Genomic DNA, 22,068 nt, shown 5'->3' with positions numbered 1-22,068 from the left:
TTTTATGTCACCTTTACATCATTGATTAATGATTCTAGTAGCTGATGAACTGGATTGTGTTCTGTTTCAACAAAAAATGAAAGTTTTTATTTAATCTATGGTAATTTCAGGCTGACTGGTGTTTCAGCTCAAGACCCTGTAGGTACAGGACTGTCCTGGTGGAGGTTCTTTAATATACCTCTTTGTTAGATCTTTATTAGTCACCTGGAATAAAATGAACCCTGTGCTCCAAATTCGAAGAACTGACTCAGCCCACGGGCTCTGCTATTTCTAATAGTGCAGACATATTTGATGCTCCTGGGGATGATAACATGAAATGAAGAAATGGATTTGGCACTGGTGACTGTTACTGAATTGACAGTGCAGGAGGCAGCATATACTTGGGCTTAGAGTTTAAGCTTGGAGAAAGAGGTATGTGCTTTCTCTCATTCCCCTGACCCCATTCTATTTTGCAGGCCTATTAGTGTGTCGCAGTCCTGCCTCAAGTGTAGTCCTAAAGTCCTTGTACCAGACCATGCCAGTGGTCACCAGCAGGCCCCCTTCACAATCCTTGGTGCCTCCCAGACGTGTACGCGTGATCTCTGGCACGTCTAGTTTGAATTTCTCACTTGGGCAGTGTTTCTAATACAGCTCTGTGGAGAGCTCTGAGACTGTGGTATTGCAGTGCTCATGCTATGCTGGAAATGCTTTCTCTCTCAGGCTGGTGTGCAGACCTTCCATACTGCATGTTGTGCAGCCTCCTTTATCCAGGACAAAGCTCCAGGAACTGTAGGGTTTGACTTCTGTTGCCTCCTTCAAAGTATCTAGCCGATCAGCTGCATTTCTTCTAGTGGCGTTCAGCCTGTTTCATGACATCAGACTCTACCCAGCTCTTCCGTGCCTGCCTCTTCTGCTCCCAGCCCCTGCTAGCCTTTCTTTTGGTCTTATGTGTGCTGTTTTCTAGCAGCAGTCAACTTTGTCTCCTGCCCTGCACTCCCCATTGTGCAGTTTCATACTATCCATGCAGCTGAAGAATTTCCGCTGGAATACTTTACCTAATTGCTACAACTATATGGTTAGAGAGTCAAACTGCTGGGCCTGGTGCCTTACACTCCTATTCAGAGTGACATAAGCTGTGGACAGTGTTATACAGGAGAGCTGAATTCACGCTAGAGCTTTTAGTTTCATTGGTGTATTAGTCCCACTCCTGTACAGCTTTAAGACTGACCTGACTGCTCCTGAGCTTTATTCTGTGTGCTTTTCAATACCATGCTTGTGGTTTGAGCTGCCCCTTATGGCCATTCCTGCTGGCTCTTTGCTCTTCCCCCTTCATATTCCATACTGAGTCATGTCTGTGATCATCATCTACCTGCCTTTCTGTGTTTTTCTCTGCTGTATCTTTCTTAGCACCTTCCTGCTCCCCTCTTGATCTGCCTCTCTGTCCCTCCCTGCCCATTCCTTCACCTACACTTACCTGCCTAGCTCTACTCAGGAATCTCCTTTCTTCTCATTCACTTTGCTTTTATCTTTCCCTTCCTTCTTCTGTCTGCCCAGAGGCCCCTGCTATCCATATGTGCGACCAAACAAAATGATAAAAAAAGCTTCCGGAATTAAAGAGCTAAATTGTGTAAACTGCTTTTTCACGCAGAACAGAATGCTGGATTTGCTTAGGTAAATTTCTTAAGAGGTCTGGATCTCAGCTTTCTGTGTCCATTTATCTATCCTGCACAGCTGCCTGATGTTTCAACATTCAGTTACCTTCCATTTGGGAAGAAGCGATCTTTCTGCTATTTAATTACTTCAGGAAGCCCTGTGGTTTGCTAATGTGAGCAGAATTCCTCGGTATTCTCAGTGCAAGCATACGTATCTCTAACCACACAACGGTGTGCAGGCACTCAAGTTCAGAGAGTTCTGTGGTTGGCGTGTCCCTGCAGAGACAGGCATTCCCGTGGGATCTGCAGGAGAGGTGACTGAAAAATGCTAGCTTCCTCCTAGAAATAATTTGGAGAAAAGGGGAGGAGAGAGGAGAGATTTTTTTTCAAAATTTCCCTTAGAAATCTTCAAGATTTTTTCTGTATTTGCAGTGAAACCATCCTTTTGTTCCCACCCAATCCGTCACAACTGGATTTTAAAATAAAAGCCCCATTTTGTTCGTGAAAAGGATTGCTTTTCAGTAAGAATTTGTAAATGTAGAAACAATATTTTATTTCAATTATTTATAAAGGTATTTAATATTTATTTCCATTTTAAATATTGATCAAAATAATAATCACCCTTCTGAGTTCCCATTTCATACAGTTTTCACTCTGAATTGAATCTAAAAAGAAAAAAACTTATAATAGCTTCACCAAGTTGCTCTGACATCCAAGACTAAAAGCTTGCATAACAGTGCAGATCTGTTTCAGCTGACCTATATCAGCCTGTGTGCATTTTGGAGTGGAGGCAAGGAAGATTTTGGGTTTGTTTCCAGAAATGAAGTGAAGTAGGAGCAAAGGCAGAAAGCAAAGTAGACATGCAGGCTCAGGAGAACTAGACCTACTCTTTGTAACCTCATCACGGTAAGATGGACTCTCACATGATTTACCAGAACCAATGCTAACTCTGGGACCGTTCTTGTATTTGCATAAGGTAATACAGGGCTTCTGTTCTTAAGAAATTTGGCAGAGGATGGTCAAAATCGTTGAGGTCTTAAGAGAATAATAGACTTTCTGATACTTTGCATACCTGTGACTCAGTTCTGCCTAGAACATTACTCAAGGTTTCTGAACCACCAAACTTCTGCTGTCATGTAAACACCTCTCAGATCTAGTTCCTCTGTATGTTCCCGCTCTGGTCCTTGCAATTTGGAACGGACTCAGCTTGCAAAATTTTATGCTCACGTCTGGATTTTATGTAGCTTAGGAATGTCGTGACTTGCAGGGAAGAGCTCGGCAGCAAGCAATTTTTTGGTATGTAAAGGAGTATTTTACAATTTTGGAAATGTTAACATCATCTATTAGTATGAATGTTTGAAGGGATTTTTGCGAAGAGAATGAATGTGCTCTATCTCAGGCTGGGCTAATAGGCTGGTGATTAGCTCCTGTCTCCCTCACTGGGGATATGGAAGATGCTGGTTTAAAGTCCTGGTCCAGATTGGGCACAGCAATAAGTTGACCTCAGTCCTTCCAATTGACTACGCTAACCACTGGACTGTTAGCTCTTTCTCAGCTCTGTATAAATGGAAGATTAAATAAACAGACAAGAAAAGTGAGTATGTTCATGCCTCTAGCTGTTAGGACAACTCTTTTCAATGAATTCCCATTTGATTTTAAAATCGGAACTTTGTGCTTTAGTTTTCTACAACCCAGACAAGTGTCCAAGTCAGTGGCCTTTTCTAGTCTCCGTATTGGTCTGTTTCCTTCCTACCCCATCTCCCAGCCATCAAAACTGTTCCAGATGAAAGGTTTTATTCTCTTTATCAGAACTGTTCAATTCTCAAGAAGACTTTCTGTGAACTGGCATATACCACTGAAGAACTATTTTTGCTGAAAAATTCCCGGCATGTTTTACCTGTAGGTTAGAAATTGCTCTGGTTTAAGGGCTGAGTTAATTGGCTCAAGAGGAGGAAAAAAATACATGGGACCTAGGCTCAGTCTTAGGATGCCAGGGAAGGTTTTTAACTATTCCAGAATGTTTAGCTAAGTCGTTATTTTAAGATAACTGGAATCAGAGATTCATATATTTTGACTGGCCTCCTGTATAATACAGGAAAGAAAAGTACTAATGCAAGGAGCGTGGTGTTACTGAGATTTAAACCATTGTATACTGAGATTTCCATTGATTGTATGTTGATCCAGCTGGCCATGATGAAATAAATACTTGGAGTATGAGATTCTTTCCTTGTTTATTACTCACCAGAATCCTTTTGCAGGAATTTTTCAAGCAGATTTCACTGGGATCTGTATGAAAGTATTTGCCTTTTCTCTGTATTCTAAACATATATACGTGTGTATTCACGCACACGTGTGTGTGTGCGTGTGCATTTGTTATAACAGGATGTACAACTACAGCTTCCCATGTGAAGAAACTTCCATTTAAATGAACTGAGTGTGTGGCTGCTCAGTCATTGTGCCAGAGGCAGAAGATCCCACTGGGTATTCGCCAGGCTTATGTGAAGTTCCACTGAAAAGTGCTGATCCCAAGTGTGAGATAAGAAGAAATTTGAAACAGATGGCTGTTTGAAACCTCCTTTTGTTTGTCGCAGAAACATTGCTGCTTGGTGTCTGAGCATGGCACATGTGTCTGTACATGCCCCAGTGTTACCATTTAAAAGTCATGACCATCCAAGTCCTATGTGGAGGCAAGTTTGCAATGGTTTTCCAAAGCAGAGATTTTTCCTTTAACTTAAGGATGATGCAAGCTGACAGGATGGTGTGAGAGATGCTGTGCAGATGTGAAACTTTTTGCATCTCACCACCATGAAATGTAAAGACTTACCATTATGAGGTGCTTTTGCTAATGATAGCAGGCCTTATTGTTATGATATCAGTACTTGCAGCTAACATCCTCCTGAGAGCTGAGGTTTATTCCATGCTACACCCCTACTTTTCTGTATGATCCTGTGCAAGTTGTTGCTTTTGTCAGTGTTTCAACTGTCTGCTTATATACTAGGGGTCACACTTGGCTATCTTAAAGGGTTTTGTAGTACTAACTTCTGTAATGCTTGCAAGCTCCTCAGGTTCTGTGGTGGTGTTGCTTTATACAGCCCTGGGTAGCTCGGGAAGGGAGAGATTAACTGGGGAAGAAGGGCGGCCTGAGACTCTCCCCCTACCACTGAAGCATGCACTGCCAGTCACGTGGTTATTTTGTGGCTGCATCCCTGTAGACCTGCCAGTTAAGATGGCAGCTGTTTCGGTACAGAACATAGATCCTTCTGGACCATTGCATCTTGCTCCGTGTCACCTGTGTTACCCACTCCTGGTTTCAATATTTCTGCTTCCATACTAGGTCACGTTCAAATGCTCCGTGGCGATTGTGCAGGGGCACACAGCATTGGAAGGTGTGCTGCTCTTTGGCAAAGCACACTTTTACATCTGTGAGTGCTTTGTGTTATCCCCACTGGAAGAGGTGTACTGTACACGACACTGCTTGTCCAGGTGAGTCGTTCTTTCTTCCCGGGGATCTGCTTGGTTAACTTTGGTATTGGCACATGCAAACTTAGGACTCACACAGACTTTGGGAGATATCAAGAGGGATAATTAACACTGCAATCCTTTCCATCTCTTTGCGGAACTGTTTAGTGTAAACAACTGTAGGTGCCTGTCCGTGGGCTTTGGAGGGGCAGCAAGGACTCTCAGCTCCAACGCATGGACATGATGGGCTCAGTCCAACACATACATTGCTGCTTTTCCAATTCTTTTAAAGAGTTAATGTTTCCTTCTGGCTGACTCCCATCTTTTATTCATATGGAACAGTCATTACTGTACAAGAGCCTTTCGGATCATTGGCTGATAAGTTCTTGTTTGTTTCTCCAAGACATAGAGAATCATAATTAATATTTGGCACTGCTCTCATTTTTGAGTCATGATTTATTGATATCGATCAATATTGAAAATGGGTCTGTCAGACTTAGCTCTTTGCTCCTACTGCGTGTTCATGTGCAAAGCCCAGTGGGACAGTGAGTAACTCAGTGTTTTTACTCCCTGACTGTCTGTTCTGTATCCGATTCTTACTAAATCCAGTATCAGTTAATCTGGTCAGGTGACTTAAGGATCAGTTGGACGAGGACTGGTTGTTTTTCTAAGGGACTTGCTCGCTGTAGGCTAGGCTGTAGATAGCACTTGGAGAACATGTACTCACCTAAAGTAGTAATTAATGGCTTAATTATTACTTAATTAGTTAATTATTCAACCTTGCAGATCTCCTAGTGTTCTTATTGTTCTTTAGAAAGTTATAAAAGATGTGCATGTTCATGAGGGGGGTCCTGATGCTTTTTCTTTTCAAACTTATTTGTTTTTCTTTTATTTTTTCCTTTTCCAGCATCAGTGATCCATTCATCTTCAACTTATGCCATAAAGATCATGCTGTGGGAGACCAGAGGTGTTCCCGTTATTCATATCATGACATAAAAGAGATTCACTTGATGCGCTTTCTTCTGCAGGTGGGAACTAACATCAGTCATGTGAGTGAAAGCTGCAACAGGAGTTGTGACATGACTGAGAACTACTTGCACAATTTCTACTTAGGCTACTGAGATTTCTTTGCTCGTTTCCCAAAATGGCTTTGCTCCCATTGCTGCTTCGTTAGCCTTCAATAATACAAACTCCTTCCTGTATTCATCAGAGTGTTTAAGCATCCTCTCTGGAGTGGTTGGCTCATTAGTTGTAAAACCGTGAAGAACGTCATTAGTCTATCTCAGTGTTTTTGAAAATAAGTCTTCGAGTCAATTTCCTATGTTTTGGTCAAAGCTCCCAGCAGGTATTTGGTTTCCAGTAGTACTCAGCTCCCACAGACTTCAGTAGATATAGATGTCAGCGGACTATAGATATGTGTAACCTGTTTACCCTGAGTCTTTTGAAATAACTTCCAGGTTGTGCCTGTGGGTCAATTGTGAATCGTAAGTTTGAGTAGAGGATTTGAGTCCTCTGTATTTTCTCCTGCACTACCCAAAAGCTAGTTGTTAGCAGTGACCCTGGACCTATTTAGCTTTGTCTGATTTAGACAATCCTATGAGGAGAATCACAGAAGAGTTGTAGGAGGAGCTCCTTGCAGCACTAGAGCCTGTACTTGTTCTAGAACATTTTGGTATAGGGTAAAAAATAACTTGCAGATTTTGTTTGACAAAAATATGGAATTTTGAAGCAGCCATAACTTTTACCTGTTAGGTAGAATCTATTTTTGGAAGGCTGAGATTCAACAGAGAATTAAGAAATCATTCATAAAATTCAAAAGGTGGAGAAGATTATGCTGATGATGCTCTTATGTCATGTAGTGTGGCAGTCATTTGCGACTCAGCTCTGTTTTATCTTATATTTAATTATATGTGCAAAATGGACAGTTTTAGGAGATAAGACCTACTTCAGAATATAGTATGTTCCAGTGGTTAGAGCAGTCTCCAACTACTTAGGAGTCTTAAGGCCTGCTCTGAGTCAATGCATGAAGCTTATTTTCTCACATCACCAATAAGCAGCCTGAGCAACAGAACTGTCACCTCTTCCTCTTGCTCAGTGTTGTGGAGGTCGTCAAAGTTGGCCGTGGAATCTTGCCACTGTTCATATATTTGTGTGTGTGTGTATGGGTACACACACCCATTTTCTTTTTTTTTAAAACAAGTGAAATGGAATGTTTTGTGTATCCCAAAGTGAAAAAATTGAGATGAGTAAAAATTGTCTTTGAAAGGACCTATTGATCTCCTGTTCATGCACGTAGCCCAGCTCAGAGCAGAGTTCTGTGATACCACACATCCTGGTTCTGTAATGGCAGCATCTGAGCAGACTTGGTTTGGAAAGCCAAGCTTCAGAGCAAATTCTGCAAGCTATTTATTGCCATAGCTGCTCTCATATCACCTCTCTGCTTTATGTTGTGCTTGTGAATCTTGTGGGGCAGTTGCCATTGTTATTCTACTAGGTTTGTATTGCATCTGCCATGCTTGGATTGCAACTCATGTCTGGGTTCCTTGGCACTACAAATCTTTTATAGTTTTTTTCACTTGACTGCCTTTGGCAAAAAAGAACTGATCACTGGGTAAATAATAGGATTATATGTAGACGCCCAACATAACAGTGTGGGAGAAGTGATGGGAAAAGGGGGTAAATGTTTCAGCTTTGATTATTTAGAGCTTCAGTGAGAAATGTCATAAACTCCTCTTCTTCCTCCACTTCTCCTAGTCAGAAGAAATGGTTGTGGCGTTTCTGTAGCGCTCAGTATTCATTTAAAAAGAAGGGTGGTTGCTTTGTAAAAATTACATCATTTATTGTCCCCTCTTCGTGTCATTAGCTTTCTCACCTACTTAGAATCTAATGTGACTAGTGTCTTGTAAATGACACTGAGATTTCAATGCAAAAAAACATCAGAAGAGGCAGGAGGTGGTGGGTGATGGGACCAACATCTGGAGTTTGGTTTTGCATCAGAAAAGTATTTGAACTCCTAGTCAACCCAACAGGACCATTCCTACAGTATGAGAAATGGGAATGTTAGGCCCGTTTCCTGCAAAGAGTGCTGAGTGGACTCTTCACGGTTGCTACAAAGTCAAGGCCTTTGTATATAAAGCCCTGAAGCATTGGGCAGACAGTGATGATCTCCTTGCAGTACCAGGTTTTGCTCTACAGATCCTCACACTGTAAATTATTTCCCTTTCCAGGAGATTGCCTTGGAAATATTCTTCAGAAATGGTTACTCAAAGTTTCTTGTCTTCCATGACAGCGACCGAAATAAGATGTTTAAGAGGTAATGGCTACTTCTTAATACCAAGTAAGCACCTAGGTCACGCTGCTGGTCTACTACCTTGTTTATCCTGGCTTCAGATGTCTTAGATGTCTTCCTTGTACTTCCCCAGGGGCTCTTTCTACAATGGGTTATGCTTAAGCCAAACCTATGAAACTTTCCTTTTGCTTAGCTGTAAATTCTTTGGAGGGTTATATAGCCGTTATTTGGCAGGGGAGCTAATGCATCTCTATGACTGTTGTAGCATCCAGTGGTGTGTTGTATGTCCTTGCATCCCAGGGAATTGCAGCTCCAGCTGTGTAGCCCTTTTTTTTCTCATTGTGATCAGTGAGCTGCCTTCACCTCACTTTTACAGTACTGTGTGAAGAAAGGTTTCTTCCTTCTTTCTTCCAAAACATGAAGTGACATTAAATGCTTTAGGAATAAACTGATTTTGGCTCTCTGGTCCTGACTTTGTATCTTTAGCATGGATTTAACTAGGACTTTTTTTAATCTAGGAAGGAATTCATTTCATATGTGCTTGTCTTGTTTGATGGAATTTGTATACAAGACTATAAAGTGAATAATTTGCACTTTATTTTGTTGCATTTTTTTTTCCTTACTGCAGATCAAGAAGTCACAGCCCTATATATTAATTCAAGGCCCTATTCAGGAAAGAAATTGCTTTTATCCAGCCTGTGGGCACTTTCTTAAATATCTGTTTTTGCTGCATTGTCTTGCAGCTTTGCCCTGGTGTGAAATCCTTTGGTGTCAATCAGGAGGGACGTTGCTGTCAGGACATGACATAGATTATCTAATAGATTATATGCATATATAAAATTGTATACATACGTAATGTGCAATAGTACAGGATAACCATGTAAATGATTGTAATGTTTTCTTTTGTATCTCCTTCAGATTTTGTTCTTTCCAACCTGCTTTGAAGTCCAAGGGCATAACAGAAGAGTCCCTGAATATAAGGTAAAACACAGGAAACGTTGGATATCTGTAGATAAAAACTGTAATTGTATGAATAGTTTGTACTTTTAAAAAAGCTTCTAGAAACTCTTACCTATTTGTACCCCCTATTTTAAAGATTCAGAAGTATCCCCAAAATTCTGAAAAGCATTCTGTTGTACAGCATCCTCAATATGAAGAAATGAGGAATGTGTTATATAGCTGACTGCACACAGTTGATTACTAATTATTACTTCCTCAGTATGACTTTATTGGCAAACTCTATATACACGGTTAGTGTGGGAAAGAAACAGTCAGTGAGCTGAGGTTAGAGAGTTAATCCATAATGCATCTGTGTAATGGCCTCTTTAGTGCGTGATTAGAGCAGACAGTGACAGATACGCACATACAGACTTTTTGGCACTGTTTATAGTATCTGTGCAGTAGAGATTCCAACTCGTTGTCACTCACATTTACCACTGCAGGAAAAAGCAAGCTTTCTTCCAGCAAGTGGGATGTGACTGAGAGCATGTTCTATGCTAACCATGAGTTACTTGCATAACTAACTCTTTTCAAGTTGGAGGTCTGATGAATGCCCTAAATACCTAACTGGTACGTTCAGTAGTTTTGGGTGACGTGCTTCCCTTTACCACGCTCCGCTCTGGGAACTGAAGGACTGAGAACCTGATGAGTTTACTTTGTCCCTGTTTGCATGCTGTGGAACCACTTCTGAGTCAGGAGAATTCAAGGGCAACACAAGGGGCTGCTTCCCCACCTAGGGAGCAATGCCTGTCTCTCATAACATCTCAGCTCTTCCTGCCCTAGCTGAGCCAAGGAGGCAGGCCAGACTAAGGTCTTTGCCCAGACACGGCACTGAGAACTACAAAGCTGAGATATGGAAAGAGGAGGTGATTTGTTCAGTGTAGCATATGATATGAAATAGCATTTCTGGGAAACCCCATATCAATTTTTCCTCCTGGTCACTGGGAATAAAACGCAGGAGTTCTGACTCCCAGTCTCTGCCGTAGCCATTTAAAAATGATAATGGGCTGTTACTGGACAGCTGAGTACTTCACCCCTGGCATTTTGCTCTTCATTTAAATACACTTAAATCTCTGCCATCACCATATGTTGCTGCGGCCACAGCCAGCACCTCTTCTTGCGTCATGCTTGGCTGCTTTGATTTGTTGCTTGCATCTGTATATTGTTGTCTCCAGCCTGTGAGCACTCTCTGCTCTAGGGGTGTGATTTGAGCAAGTGAATGTGCACACTCAGGTGCGCACATGTGCATGCATGCGTACAAGTAGATAGCTAAAAATACAGTGGGGACCCTTGACTTGATATCATCAATTCACTAGCTGACACTTGGGTCTTGGAAGGAGGAGATTAGGGACAGGAAGCCACTGCCTCAGTGATATGCTCAGGAACCTTCAAAAGAGCAATTTTCTCCTTCCCCTCTTCCCCTGTTCACCTTCTTTGAAGGAATACTGAGAAGCAGGGAAAATGCTATCAGGACAGGTAGGGGTCCCGGTCTTGCTGTGCACTTCAGAGAACACCACACCCAGGTACAGTGGTGCCCTGCGTGCCCCTGAGTCCCCTAGAACTTGCTTATGCAGAGTGATAGCATATTTGATAGCAACCAGGAGCATCAGTTGTTTAGCTCTGCGCATTGCAATTGCACTGCTTAGTTATTGCTATGCCTAACAGCCCTACGTGAGAGTGCATTTATGACTGCTGCCTGTGATGAACTGGAACTGATTCGTGGTTCCTACACCGATGGCACCTATCTGAGATTCTCTGAGCCAGTCCTGAGCGTCTGTTCCTTTTCCTCCCAACGGTATTCACTGAGACTAGTTTTGTTGCGTCTCACCCTATGAAAATGAGAGACTAATGTGTGGAGCTCAGTGGTAGCAGTGGAGTTACTAGAAAAACACAGCTTTTAGAAGATCCCTTCAGTGGATATGTTCACTGTGTTTTATAGTCACGCGTGCACCCACACCTGAGACTAAGAAAACCACAAAAAGTGTTGTAGGAACAGGCCTAGATGCTAGGGAATAGTCCTTCTGATGCATCTTTTCCCAAGTATACATCTGTTTCAATAGTTTTGGGTTTAGTTTTAGAGATCACGCAGATCTGCTGCTCCTAAAACTGAGCAAGTCTTTAAATGAAGAGAACTGCAGGAAAAGGGAAGCAGAAGGAGGGCAGCTGTTTATTAGCTTGGACTGGATTTTACAGGACTGGTCTGCAGAGTGCCTTGGTAGATACCAGGGATGTTAGCGTCTTATCTCCATTGTTCTTGGTTATCCTTTGCAGTGGAATTGGGCGTAAGGAGGGAAGGGAAATTCGGCTTCTTTGAGGAGCTGGGTATCATGTTCTTTAACTTGTTCAGCTTGTCCCTTTCATCCTGACACATCTTCAGGCAGGAACAGCACAGGTCTTTCTCTTGCACTAAGTAAAGAGTTTCTATGCGTTTTATGGAGTCAACATGCTCTTCTTGTGTAGGATCAGGAAAAGGGTTTCGCTTCACATTCAGTTTCTTGAGTTTGGGGAGCTTTGTCACACTGGTTGGGATGGCAGTCAAGAAGTTGTCAAAGAGACTTACCTCCTTAAGTTCCTTCAGGGCCCCAAGGGTGGTGGGGATGTTGTCAAGGCGGTTCAAGCCAAGGTTTAGAGTGCGCAGGTTCTTGAGGAGGTTCAGTTCCACTGGCAGGTTTTTGGTGGTCAACTTGTTGTTGCTTACGTTCAGATAGACGAGGTTCTGGAGCATGCCTATTGCCTCGGGCAGCTCCTCAAGCTGGTTACTGTGCAGGTCCAGCCAGCGCAGTTTCTGGAACTTCTGTATGCTGTCTGGGATCTTTTTTAACATGTTTCTGCTCAGATCAAGTTCATCAACATCAGCCAGTTTCAGAATGCATTTGGGAAAGGTGGTGATCCCCATCTTGCTTAAGTCAAGACGGCGCCTTCCATCAAAAGTGATCCTGATGGAATTTTTGGCAGCTTTCAAGGTGATCCTTTTCCCTTTTTGGCCTTTTGCTTTCCCCTTCGCCATTTCTCCACTGAGGGACACACACACGTGCCAGATTATGAAGCCTTTGAAAGCAGTGGCTGTTACTCCCTAATTCAAAACAAAATAATGACTTGATCAGGAATTAATGAGTGACCACTGGACTTTTGAGAAGTCATTTTTTCTGGGTCAGGACTTTTTAGCCCTGGAACTGTAACTCTTCCCGGAAGTATTTTGAGGTAGTGAAATTATGATAATCTACATTGTAAGTGTTATAACACAGTAAAATAATAGTGTATTACAGTGCAATGCAAGTATTACAAGGTAAAATTACAAGTATTACAAGTAGGAGAAATTTGTTGTCTTTCCTCTCTAGATACTGGTTGGAGCCCAGCATGTAATCAAACTAAATGAAATGTGTTATCATCCATTAGCTGTTTGAGGACCTGAATGAAATGTATTGTGGGTCTCAATCCAGTCCTTAGGACTGTACTAAGATGAGCCATCCAAAATTGTTCTCATTCTACCAGATCAGCAGGCTGCTTTCTGTACAGGCCTGGCATCTGCAAATAGGTTGGTTAAACATCCTGTTTCATAGACCTAGGATTTGGGCTCTGGACGCTACTGGGAAAAAAAAACAGTTAAATATTTAAAGCAAGCAATTAAAGAGTTTTGTTTGAACTAGGACCTCAGAAACATGGTGGGCTCCCAGATTTACCAGACCTGCTTACAGTCCACACGTTGCCTGCAGGGCTGACTGCAACAGGCTGTCAGTGTTATGCTGCTTAATGGTCTGTAAAACCGTGACTTGGTCGGCGTCTCCTGTGCATTCAAGGACACACTCTGGACACCCTTGTGCTGTGTTTCCACACATGCTTTGGGACCGATGGATGGGGCCTTGCCCTCGAAACACATGTTTAGGTGCTCTGGTCAGACTTTTGACTCATTCTGGTGCTAAGCATGTGCTAGGTACTTGGTTGAATTGAGGCCTATATGAGTACTAGTTCACTGTAATCTCAGGATTGGGGAAACTGTCCCTAATATTAAAGGTCAGCAAATACAGCTCATAGTTATGACTAGTGACAAAGGAAATAAGCTGATTTCCTGGAAATGGATGACAATGTCTGTCACAGCCAGAGAGCAGAGAGGAGCATGGGTTACAGCTGGCTAATCTCTGGATGGTCCGAGCACGCTGGCATTTAATTGTGAACAGTCAAATCACAGCTTTGATGAATGATTGTTTGGGACAAAATACGGATTTGTCTACAGTACACTTCTCTATTAGAAAAGCCTCGTTACAAACCCTTCAGGCTTTTTAGCTACTCATTAATCATGTGCAAGTACATGAAGGGGAAGCTCAGGCTACAGATAAGGCATTTCAGCTTTTCCATTACATGCCATAGCCAAAAATAATGCAACAGCAAGGGGTATGTGTGCCAGTTACCCCCTGCCCTCCTGGAGGCTTCTGTAATGAGGCAGATGCTTCAGGAAGTCCTGGAAGCAGCATGGCAAGGGGTCAGTTTTACTGAAACCAGCCCCTGAGTCTCTGTTCCAAAATTCAATCTTTCTTTTTTTTTTTTTTTTTTTTTTTTATAAAAAGTATTTAAACACAGTGAAATCTTTCTATGTCACTTCCACATTTTTCTCTTTCCAGTACTTAGAGGGCCATATCACTGTAATATCTGAAGGCCTCTCACTCTTTACTGTGTTTATCCTTACAGTGCCCCAGGAGCGTTAGCCATGCTTTTCTCTCCATAGAGCAGCTGGGGAATTGAGGCAGAGAAGCACTCGATGGTGGAAAATTAAGCAATTCTCTATCCATATGGATGTTAGCTCATATAATTTGTCCAGGATTGTGCAGGAAGTTCTGGAGATCAAAACAATGGAATTTTTTTGTTTTGTTTGTTTGTTTAACTGAACTCTCTGTTATCTTAAGGAGCTGATGCAAAATTCCTGTTGGCAGTTCTGTGAAGGTAAAGGTCAGCCACGTGGGAGCTGCTAGAGCCCTTCTAATACGGGATGCTCCAAGTCCCTTACTGGGAAACAGAGAGTAGCTAACGTGCTACAAAAGAAGTAGACCTGCAAGGGAACTGCCTAACGCTTTAGCAGGATGGAAGGAGACTTTCTGGGCCTCCTACTTCTAGCAATTGAAGTGAACTGGTGACTTTTGGGTCTAACGTTTTTCTTGTGTGAACTTTGTTTTTCTGGTTGAGCAAGTTGACCAAAAAGTTCAATGTGTTTTGGTCAGTGAAGGAGGGGGCCTCAAAGAAAAATAATTACTTTTTTTAAGCTCAAAAATAAGATAAGACATCCTTAAGACTCTCAGAAAGAAAACAGTTTGTTCAACACCTAGTATTTTTTTCTTTAACTTTTCATTGAAAATGCAGGGGGAAAAAGGTTGCTCTGGTTTGATCCAAAAATGCTAGGTAGCCAAAAATCAGCTCTCTGTTGATGCTGGTTCCCAATGCTGGTGTTACTTTGTGCTATCTGTTCCTGGGAACGCTAGAGGGAGCCTGGTGTAGAAGGTTGAAGGCTGCATGCCGAACACTGGTTGAGGAATAACAGGACAATTTAACCTTTTGGGTACTTCCCTGTCAATGGCCTCTGCTGAGTTGTTGCACAGCTTGAAGCTGGGATTTTCAGAGGTTTAAGAAATCCAAGCAAACAGATCAGCTTAATTTCCTTGAAGACAGCAGAATAACGTAGACCTGAATAACACAGACCTCTTTGTATGATGCACTGTATAATGCCCAGACTTGAAAGAGATTTAACCACCTGAAGGTAAGGCCAGCTCTCTCTTAAGTTAGATTTTTAAAAATCCTAGCCTTGGACCTCTAAAATGCACTGACCAGGAAAACATGGGTCCCTAGGGAATGCTCACATTTTCCAAATACTATTTCCTTTGGGTTAAAAGTGGGAGGCAGGTTTCAAACTTACAAAGAAGGTCACTTCCACGCCTGGAGTTGAGGGTGAGCGTTGGGAGTGGGAAACAGTGCAGCACACCAGACAACTCAAAGGGAATGAATAGGTCTCTTGTCTCTGCATGCTTGTAAACTAACTGTCAGTGTTTCACAAGGCTATAGCTGGAGATAATGGAGCTTACTTAGCTGTGTCTCATTTTCTTCAGCTCCGCATAAGAGGGCTCCAGTTCTGTAGCTACTGAAACTAAAAATTCAGGAATCCAAGGAGCCTCCTTGCTGTAAATGTTAATTATACCTGTTTGATCTCATGCTCACAATGCATCTCCTGGGCTAGCAGAGGGAGAGGTACAGGTGTACCCCATTACCTGAGGAATGATGATGCCAAGAGGGAGCTCTCTCTACCTATTTTCTCAAATACTCCCACCTAGGTTCAGCCTCTGAGTTGGTGGTGAACCTTTGCCCAAGGGTGGGGGTGCTGCATTACTAGATGATAAAGTCTTGCTAAGGAGGACTTTGACTAGAAACCTGTCTTTTAGAAGCTCTTTTATCCACACTTGGTAAAACCTTTGGTCTGGATTGGGCTTTTAAAAGCCCAGACTTAACTAGAGCTCTAGGAGCATTTCATAAGCACAGAGCTTTGAGGCTGACCTGATACAGAAAAGGATAGAAAATCTAGGTCTCTGGTGCTGTTTGTCACTGAACACTGCAGGAAGGGAACAGATCCTTAAGCATCAGGACTAGGACCGTCAGTGTCTCTTTGAAGCAAGGAGGGATTGGAGATTACTCCTTATATGCACTTACGCTGTTGCGCAAGGACCTGTCATGACCCGCAGTAGCTTAGGTTCCAGAAAAACATGGATTTTGACCTTGATGCAGTCTCTTCTGCCTGAACTTTTCTTCCTCCTTTCTCTGCATAGCGCTGGCAGGAAGAGAACAGGCCTTCTGCCCGTAGTACCATTTGGGTGTCTCAGGATCTCCTTCCCAGTGGTTCTCCATGCTCCACAAGCTAGATGGAACCATCTGATCCCATCTTGAACTAGACTGGTGAAAAAAGTTTCCTTTGTTTTTCCTCTTGGAAGTTGTATGGATTAATTCTTGCTCCCTTGCTGCCTTTCCCTCTGCTCTGCCTTTATTCTGAACTCTGCTCTGCCTTTATTCTGAACCCTGCTATTTGCTTTCTGCGCTGATTTCACCTGAGATTTGTTAAGACAGCATTGGCCCTGAGGATGTGCTCTGAGGAGTGGACATGAAATGACAGGCAGCAGTATTCCTGAAGCCACAGGCACACCTTTCCTGTCTGTTGCAGAGCGGGCTTGCCCTTTCCAGTGGAGCTACACATGCTCTGTACTTCTCTGGGTTATGTTCTGATTCACATATGGGATGCCTTTATAGGAACAGATGTGCATCTTAAAACAGGTTTTGATACCACTAATGATTTTCCATGAAGCAAAGCACTTCCAGCTAGGGTAGAATTTTATTTCCCTGTTCACAAGCCTGTTACGATTTCTTTGTTGTTGGATACCACCTATTATGAAAGAGAGATTAATTCACTGACTTTCTGAAATGCAGTCTCTTGCTAACAGGCTGATTTAAACTAAATCCTGCCATGAGCAACTAGATACTGAGAAGTCTCCTTCCTTAATTTTCTTACTTTTCTAGATCACTTCAAAGCCACTATGCTCACATAGTGCAGAGTCACTTATAAACTGATGCCCACCAAGAATAGACAAAAATAGTATTTCATCTAAGCAATTCTGTGGGGCTCTCCCCCTGCATAAGATCTTACCGGCTAGCAGCTAGGAAGACTTAAAAGCCGAGGTACAGATGTCACAAGCTGCTTGTTTTTTCAGGAGTGTGGAATGAGCCTCCATGGTCTGTTACTGTGCAGTCTCCCTCTGTCTTCTCTCCTTTGAGTAATGTGTTAGTCTTTCCGTTTGTAAACAAACCCCTGTAAGCAGGGGGAGTATTGGACGATTTCCTTTTCACAGACCGGTACATTCTTCCTTGAAAGAAAATGGCAGCCCTTCAAGAAACTATTGTGAATGTGAGTGCCTGTGTAGGAGAAAAGGAGTGCTAAAAAGGACTTCCTCAGCTACAATGCCTCTCTGTTCAACTCTCCTTCCGCAGCCTGTGAAACTTTTGTTCCTAAGCAACAGGAATCCTAGGTCCTTGGAGATCATTAGCATAATATTTGGTTCCAGCATACAAGTTCAGGCGGGAGGGAAACAAACCGAACTGCATGCAGTTCCTGCAAGTGTTAGCTTTCAATTTATGCAGAGAGAAAAAGCATTTAGACCTTATCAGAAGCTGTTTGTTGCCTTAGCTGTCCATTTTAATCATTATTTCATTTAATTATTTCATTTTACTTGGCTGTAAGGCAGTGTCAGATACTTGCATGTGTATGTTAGATGCCACAACATTTAATGATATAATCCTTCTTAGCCTGAACCAGCTTGGATGGATATGGACACAGGAGGAAAGGTTCATTCAACAGTGCAGCAGAGGGTGTGAGCTGCAGTTTGTATTCATCTATCTGATCCTCCAAAAGTGCCATTGGTTTCTGTTGCTCTGTCTCTCTGGGAGATAGTTTTCTGTCCTACCATGTGAATTTACTGGAATTCATCTCTATGGCTATGGCTACCAAGCTTTATGCCTTTAGTAACTGGCTGCAATAATTTCAAAACAAACAAAAAAAAAAACACTGAAGGGAAATAGCTGTGTGTTCTGAGGCAGGTATTGTTGTTCTTAGACGATACAACGTTGAGGTCCCTCTCTTGCCATCAACTAGTCCAGGATATTATTGACCTAAAGAGGGCAATAATGCTGAAGTGCTTGCCTGATTCCAGAGCTGGAGATGAGGCTCTGCCCACTTCAAGCAATGAACTGAATTTACATGGTATTTTTCTTTTACCACCTAAATTGTGTCTGGGTGCTGTGAAATGAAAAAGTTATCCCCTTGTCTGATTTAAGCCTGAAAATACATGTGGTGCAAACAGTGTTCTGTAAGTGTGGGGGATTCCTTTCTTTCTCCCCTGTTCGGGTGCGGCCATTTGATCTGAACAAAGCTGATGAAGCTCAGAGCATTGTTGTGAGGTATGACAATGCTATCAACCTTTGTGTTGGGAATTAAAATGAAGTACACTAATGATTTGTACAGGGTCCTACAGAAATGTAGCAGTAGTGTTCCTCAGTTGGAGAGAGGACAAGGTATGGACCATGTCCATGGTACGGTCCTACTTTAGCATTATTCTTATTTATATGTTGTTGTTATGTCTCTGTCCTTGAAGCATAGTGTAAGAACACCTGAGGAAGGTAAACTGGTATGTTCAAACAAGAAGGACCCTGCGCCTTTGCTCAAAAGTAATCTGATAATTTCCTGAGGTCTGAGAGAGACTGTAGAGCTTCACAAGGAAGGCTGACATTCTGCTTGACCTCTGCTTTCCTTGTTTAACGGTAGAGTTTGAACCTGGCTTGTGGCTTACCATGAGGAGGATTTTCCTCATAATATTTTTTGCGAATGCAATGATTCTTTAAGAAAAATTGTTTTAGGAGAATCTCGGCCCTGGTTTGCAGGCTTAATATGTCTGAAGAACGGAAGACAAAAAGAGAAAGCAGCATTGTGAAATCTAAGAACCCAATTAGGTTCATTGAAATTTTATATTAATTTTAGTGGGGGCAAAGCTTATCCTCTGAGATCCTCTTATATGTAGCGAATCTCCAAATGGGTTGAAGTCCACCTATCTCCAGCAAATAGAGAGCACTGGCTATCACAAGAGTAAGATCATAGTCTGATGATAATGGAAGAGAGAAGATTCATAAATCACTTATGTGTAGTGTAGCTAAAGGTGGGTCATCATTAGTGCACATCATGCTTAGACTGTGTCATGGCTAGCACCCTAAAAATACCTTACAGTAGATAGATGCCTAAGTACTTCTCTTGGATTTGTACAGCCGCACCCCCTCTTGAAGTTTAGTCATTTACATTTATAAAGTACTTTTCCCCTTTCTTTTTCCAGTGAGCCTTTTTTTTTTTTTTTTTTTGGTGCACTTACTGATGTTGTATAGCTGCAGTTGTTGATACGCTTTGAGCTTTTGCTGTGCTGGCTAGAGAAGTGTTGGCTGGAGAAATGTTCATTGATTAAAGATTGCCTGGGAAAAGGGAGAAATAGGCTTGAGCTGCCTGTAGTGTGGTTAATGTTCTGAGCTCCTGTGAGGTGACAAGGGAGAATGCAGAATTCCAGATCTCTGGGGCCTTGGAGGGGACATCCTGCCTGGTGCCCTGAGAAACAGAAGGATGGCTTTTAGAGAGGTATGACTGCATTTATCCTTGTACGTTATCACGACACGGTGAACTCATCAACCTCTTTGAGTTACATAGTGGCTTCCAAAGTCAGAAGAATGAGGATTGTTTCAGCCCTTGGAGAGGACCTCCCTAGCAGTTTCAGGCTTTTGACAAACAGGAAAAGTTCCGATAGAGCATAATAGCACACCCAATTCAATATATCTTGTGTATTCACATAACATACACACAGACTGGGTCAGTTTAGTCCTGTGTGTATTTTTTTAATTCTATCCTTTAAAATGCTCCCGTTTTAAAATATTAGAGAGCTGATGGATTGAACAGGTTTATACATTTCATAACTCCCTACCTACTAACCTATCACAAATACAAAAACAACCCATGTTAATTTTAGGAGTCTGTCAGCCCCAGTGGGAAGGGAGGAATCTGATCCCTCTGTGACAAACGCCCTAATCTAAGCACACTTCAATCAACACCAGGAATGCTGCTCCTTCCATTCGAGATACCCTGTATGAGTTGCAAATGTCTGAGACTTTAGGAAGGCCAGTGGGGCAAAGCTCCATGGAATCTACGTTTAGGATGAGAGGGGCGGTATTGCAAAGAGTAAGTGCTCATGGTATCCACAGTTTCCACTTTGGAATTTCTGTGTTCTTGAGCCACGTGTGGCTCAAAAACTGGGGTGTAAAGCCACTCTAATTGCATTCTATTCAATGGACTTTCTCCTGATTTACGTTATGCAACTGAAAGCATCATCTAATCAATTGATTTTTAGGACAAAGAGTCAAGATGCCATCTTCCCATGTCAGATATGAATGACAGTTTTATGTGTTACCTGGTTGCTAAAATCATAATTGTTACCTCTCATATACTTAGCCAGGAGAAGTAAGCAAAGAGTTGTAGGCCATGAGACAGAATTGTTCCTGGGTTTTACTGTTTGTTCGTGAAGTAGATTTTTTCCCTAGACTGCACAATCCCTCCCTCAGAGACATACTCTTTTCTGAAGAGGGGGTCTAAGCAAGGAATAAAATACTGTGCTACCTATACCATTAGTGCTTATCCTTAATGTACACTGTTAAGTGATCAAGGAGTGAATAGGCAGTAAAATAATGATAGATAATCATAAGAGTTAGTTTACAATAATTTACTATGGCAAATTAGTAGTATGGCAAATCTGTAGTGGTCCTAGACCATTTAGGTCTTTGAGGCTGCTTTAAGACTAGCTTTGTGGTTTTCTAGTGTGATCCAGTACAGAGCACAAGACTGCAGCTAGTTATTCCTGTAGCAGTTTTATAGTCCATGGCCAAACAGATCTCTCTTCGCTTCAGGAAGTTAGAAACCCTGTCTCTGAACTGGCACCTTAGAGTTAGTTTGAAGCCAGACACTTGAAAGGAAAAGCATCCCCTGCAACCACTTATATCTTACCATATCAGTAACTCTGTTAATTTTGGCAGATCAAAAATTTCTTTAATCCAGAAGCTGTCATTTGTCTCAGTTCAGTCTGTTGGAATTGACAAGAGCAAGTCCACGGTTTACAGAATCCAGATACTGGCACACCTTCGAGTTCAGTCTAGTCAAAATGTTGCTTTTATTTGCTCAGAACCTTTGGCATGTTCACATTTTCAAGCCAATTTCCCTATGTGGAATCTGTCTTCAGCTGGCTTGTTTTTTCATTTAAAATCTTAGTAAAAGTTGCTCTGCGTTTTGAGAAAGTGGAAAAATGTATTTACCCTATTATTTAAAAAAAATTACATGAAAATGACAACCCACTTTTTGGAACCAAATTAGTTTCAAAGCACTTCATGCAAAAATAATATCTTTGATATGTCTCGAGACTGAGGCTTCTGTTTTCAAGCCAGTATTTTCACCAAGCTTCAGAAAAGTGCAAGCCTTTGAGAATAAGGCTTCAGAATAGAAATAGATTGCCTTAATGGTACCTGTCACTAGCACTCCAGGTCTACAGTGGGATGAGAGTGGGAGCACTAACTGATGAGCAGCATGGCTTAGAGTGGAGCAGCTGAGAAGGTTGCTGTCCCAGCTGCCTCTGCTGCACAGGTCTCTTGTCTGCCTGTTGGTCAGCTTCTGAAATGTTGCAGATGACCATGTGGCTTCACCACCACAGTTTGCAGCAGTTTCTTAAGGTCTTAAGGCAAGCAGAATCCATCCTCCCAACCTTCCCCCCCCTCCCCCATTCTTTTTTCCTTTATTAAATATCATGCTTTAGGTGGAGGAGATTGGCAAGCAGCTCAGACCTCCAGGTAGTATAGATGGAGTGACTGACTGCAATAATTTCATTCACCATCCCTGCTCATCACGTAATCTCTTGCTTCCTACTGAAAGAGGTAATGAAACTTGTATCCTCTAGCGCTAACGTAACCACTGACACTCTCTGATTTTGGAATGATTTGGTCCACGATGAAACCTTAATATTCTCCCAGTGTAGGCCATCTTTTGTTTCTGAAGGATGAGAACCAGGGGAGCATTGCACAGAAAACTAGTGTGTTGACTCT

The 22,068-nt window shown here is 42.2% G+C and overlaps 2 protein-coding genes across 10 annotated transcripts in view; one reads left to right on the top strand and one right to left on the bottom strand.

Moving 5' to 3' along the window:
- WDFY4 (WDFY family member 4) overlaps positions 1–22,068 on the top strand; it is a 151,290-nt gene that overhangs the window by 95,120 nt on the left and 34,102 nt on the right. For 6 of the 8 annotated variants that reach the window (XR_011142195.1, XM_068950147.1, XM_068950141.1 and 3 more), the window contains 4 exons: positions 4,966–5,114; positions 5,998–6,139; positions 8,318–8,403; positions 9,298–9,360. Coding sequence is in view for 7 of the 8 variants with exons in the window: in XM_068950147.1 (XP_068806248.1) it covers positions 4,966–5,114; positions 5,998–6,139; positions 8,318–8,403; positions 9,298–9,360 (440 nt within the window). In the remaining variant the exon portion in view is untranslated. The remainder of the gene's footprint in view (positions 1–4,965; positions 5,115–5,997; positions 6,140–8,317; positions 8,404–9,297; positions 9,361–22,068) is intronic. The other 2 variants (XM_009677853.2, XM_068950146.1) reach the window with 1 other exon arrangement.
- On the bottom strand, positions 288–22,058 carry LRRC18 (leucine rich repeat containing 18). 2 transcript variants are annotated; one of them, XM_009677851.2, is made up of 3 exons: positions 17,048–22,058; positions 11,939–12,451; positions 288–1,970 (listed from the first exon to the last, which is right to left on the bottom strand). In XM_009677851.2, the coding sequence occupies exons 2-3, from the start codon at positions 12,383–12,385 to the stop codon at positions 1,881–1,883; spliced, it is 537 nt and encodes a 178-aa protein (XP_009676146.1). In that variant the 5' UTR covers positions 12,386–12,451; positions 17,048–22,058; the 3' UTR covers positions 288–1,880. The 2 variants fall into 2 exon arrangements, with proteins under 2 accessions (XP_009676146.1, XP_009676145.1); XM_009677850.2 differs by lacking the exon at positions 288–1,970 and having other exon boundaries at positions 9,385–12,451; positions 17,048–22,054.

This window comes from Struthio camelus, chromosome 7 (assembly GCF_040807025.1).
Source record: "Struthio camelus isolate bStrCam1 chromosome 7, bStrCam1.hap1, whole genome shotgun sequence".
In the NCBI taxonomy this organism is placed as follows: Eukaryota; Metazoa; Chordata; class Aves; order Struthioniformes; family Struthionidae; genus Struthio; species Struthio camelus.
The sequence above is the reverse complement of the archived record's forward strand: the minus strand, read 5'-3'. Positions and strand labels throughout refer to the sequence as shown.

Bases quoted from the DNA above. Each gene is read 5' to 3' on its own strand.
- LRRC18 (XM_009677850.2), bottom strand. From the start codon at position 12,385: ATGGCGAAGGGGAAAGCAAAAGGCCAAAAAGGGAAAAGGATCACCTTG.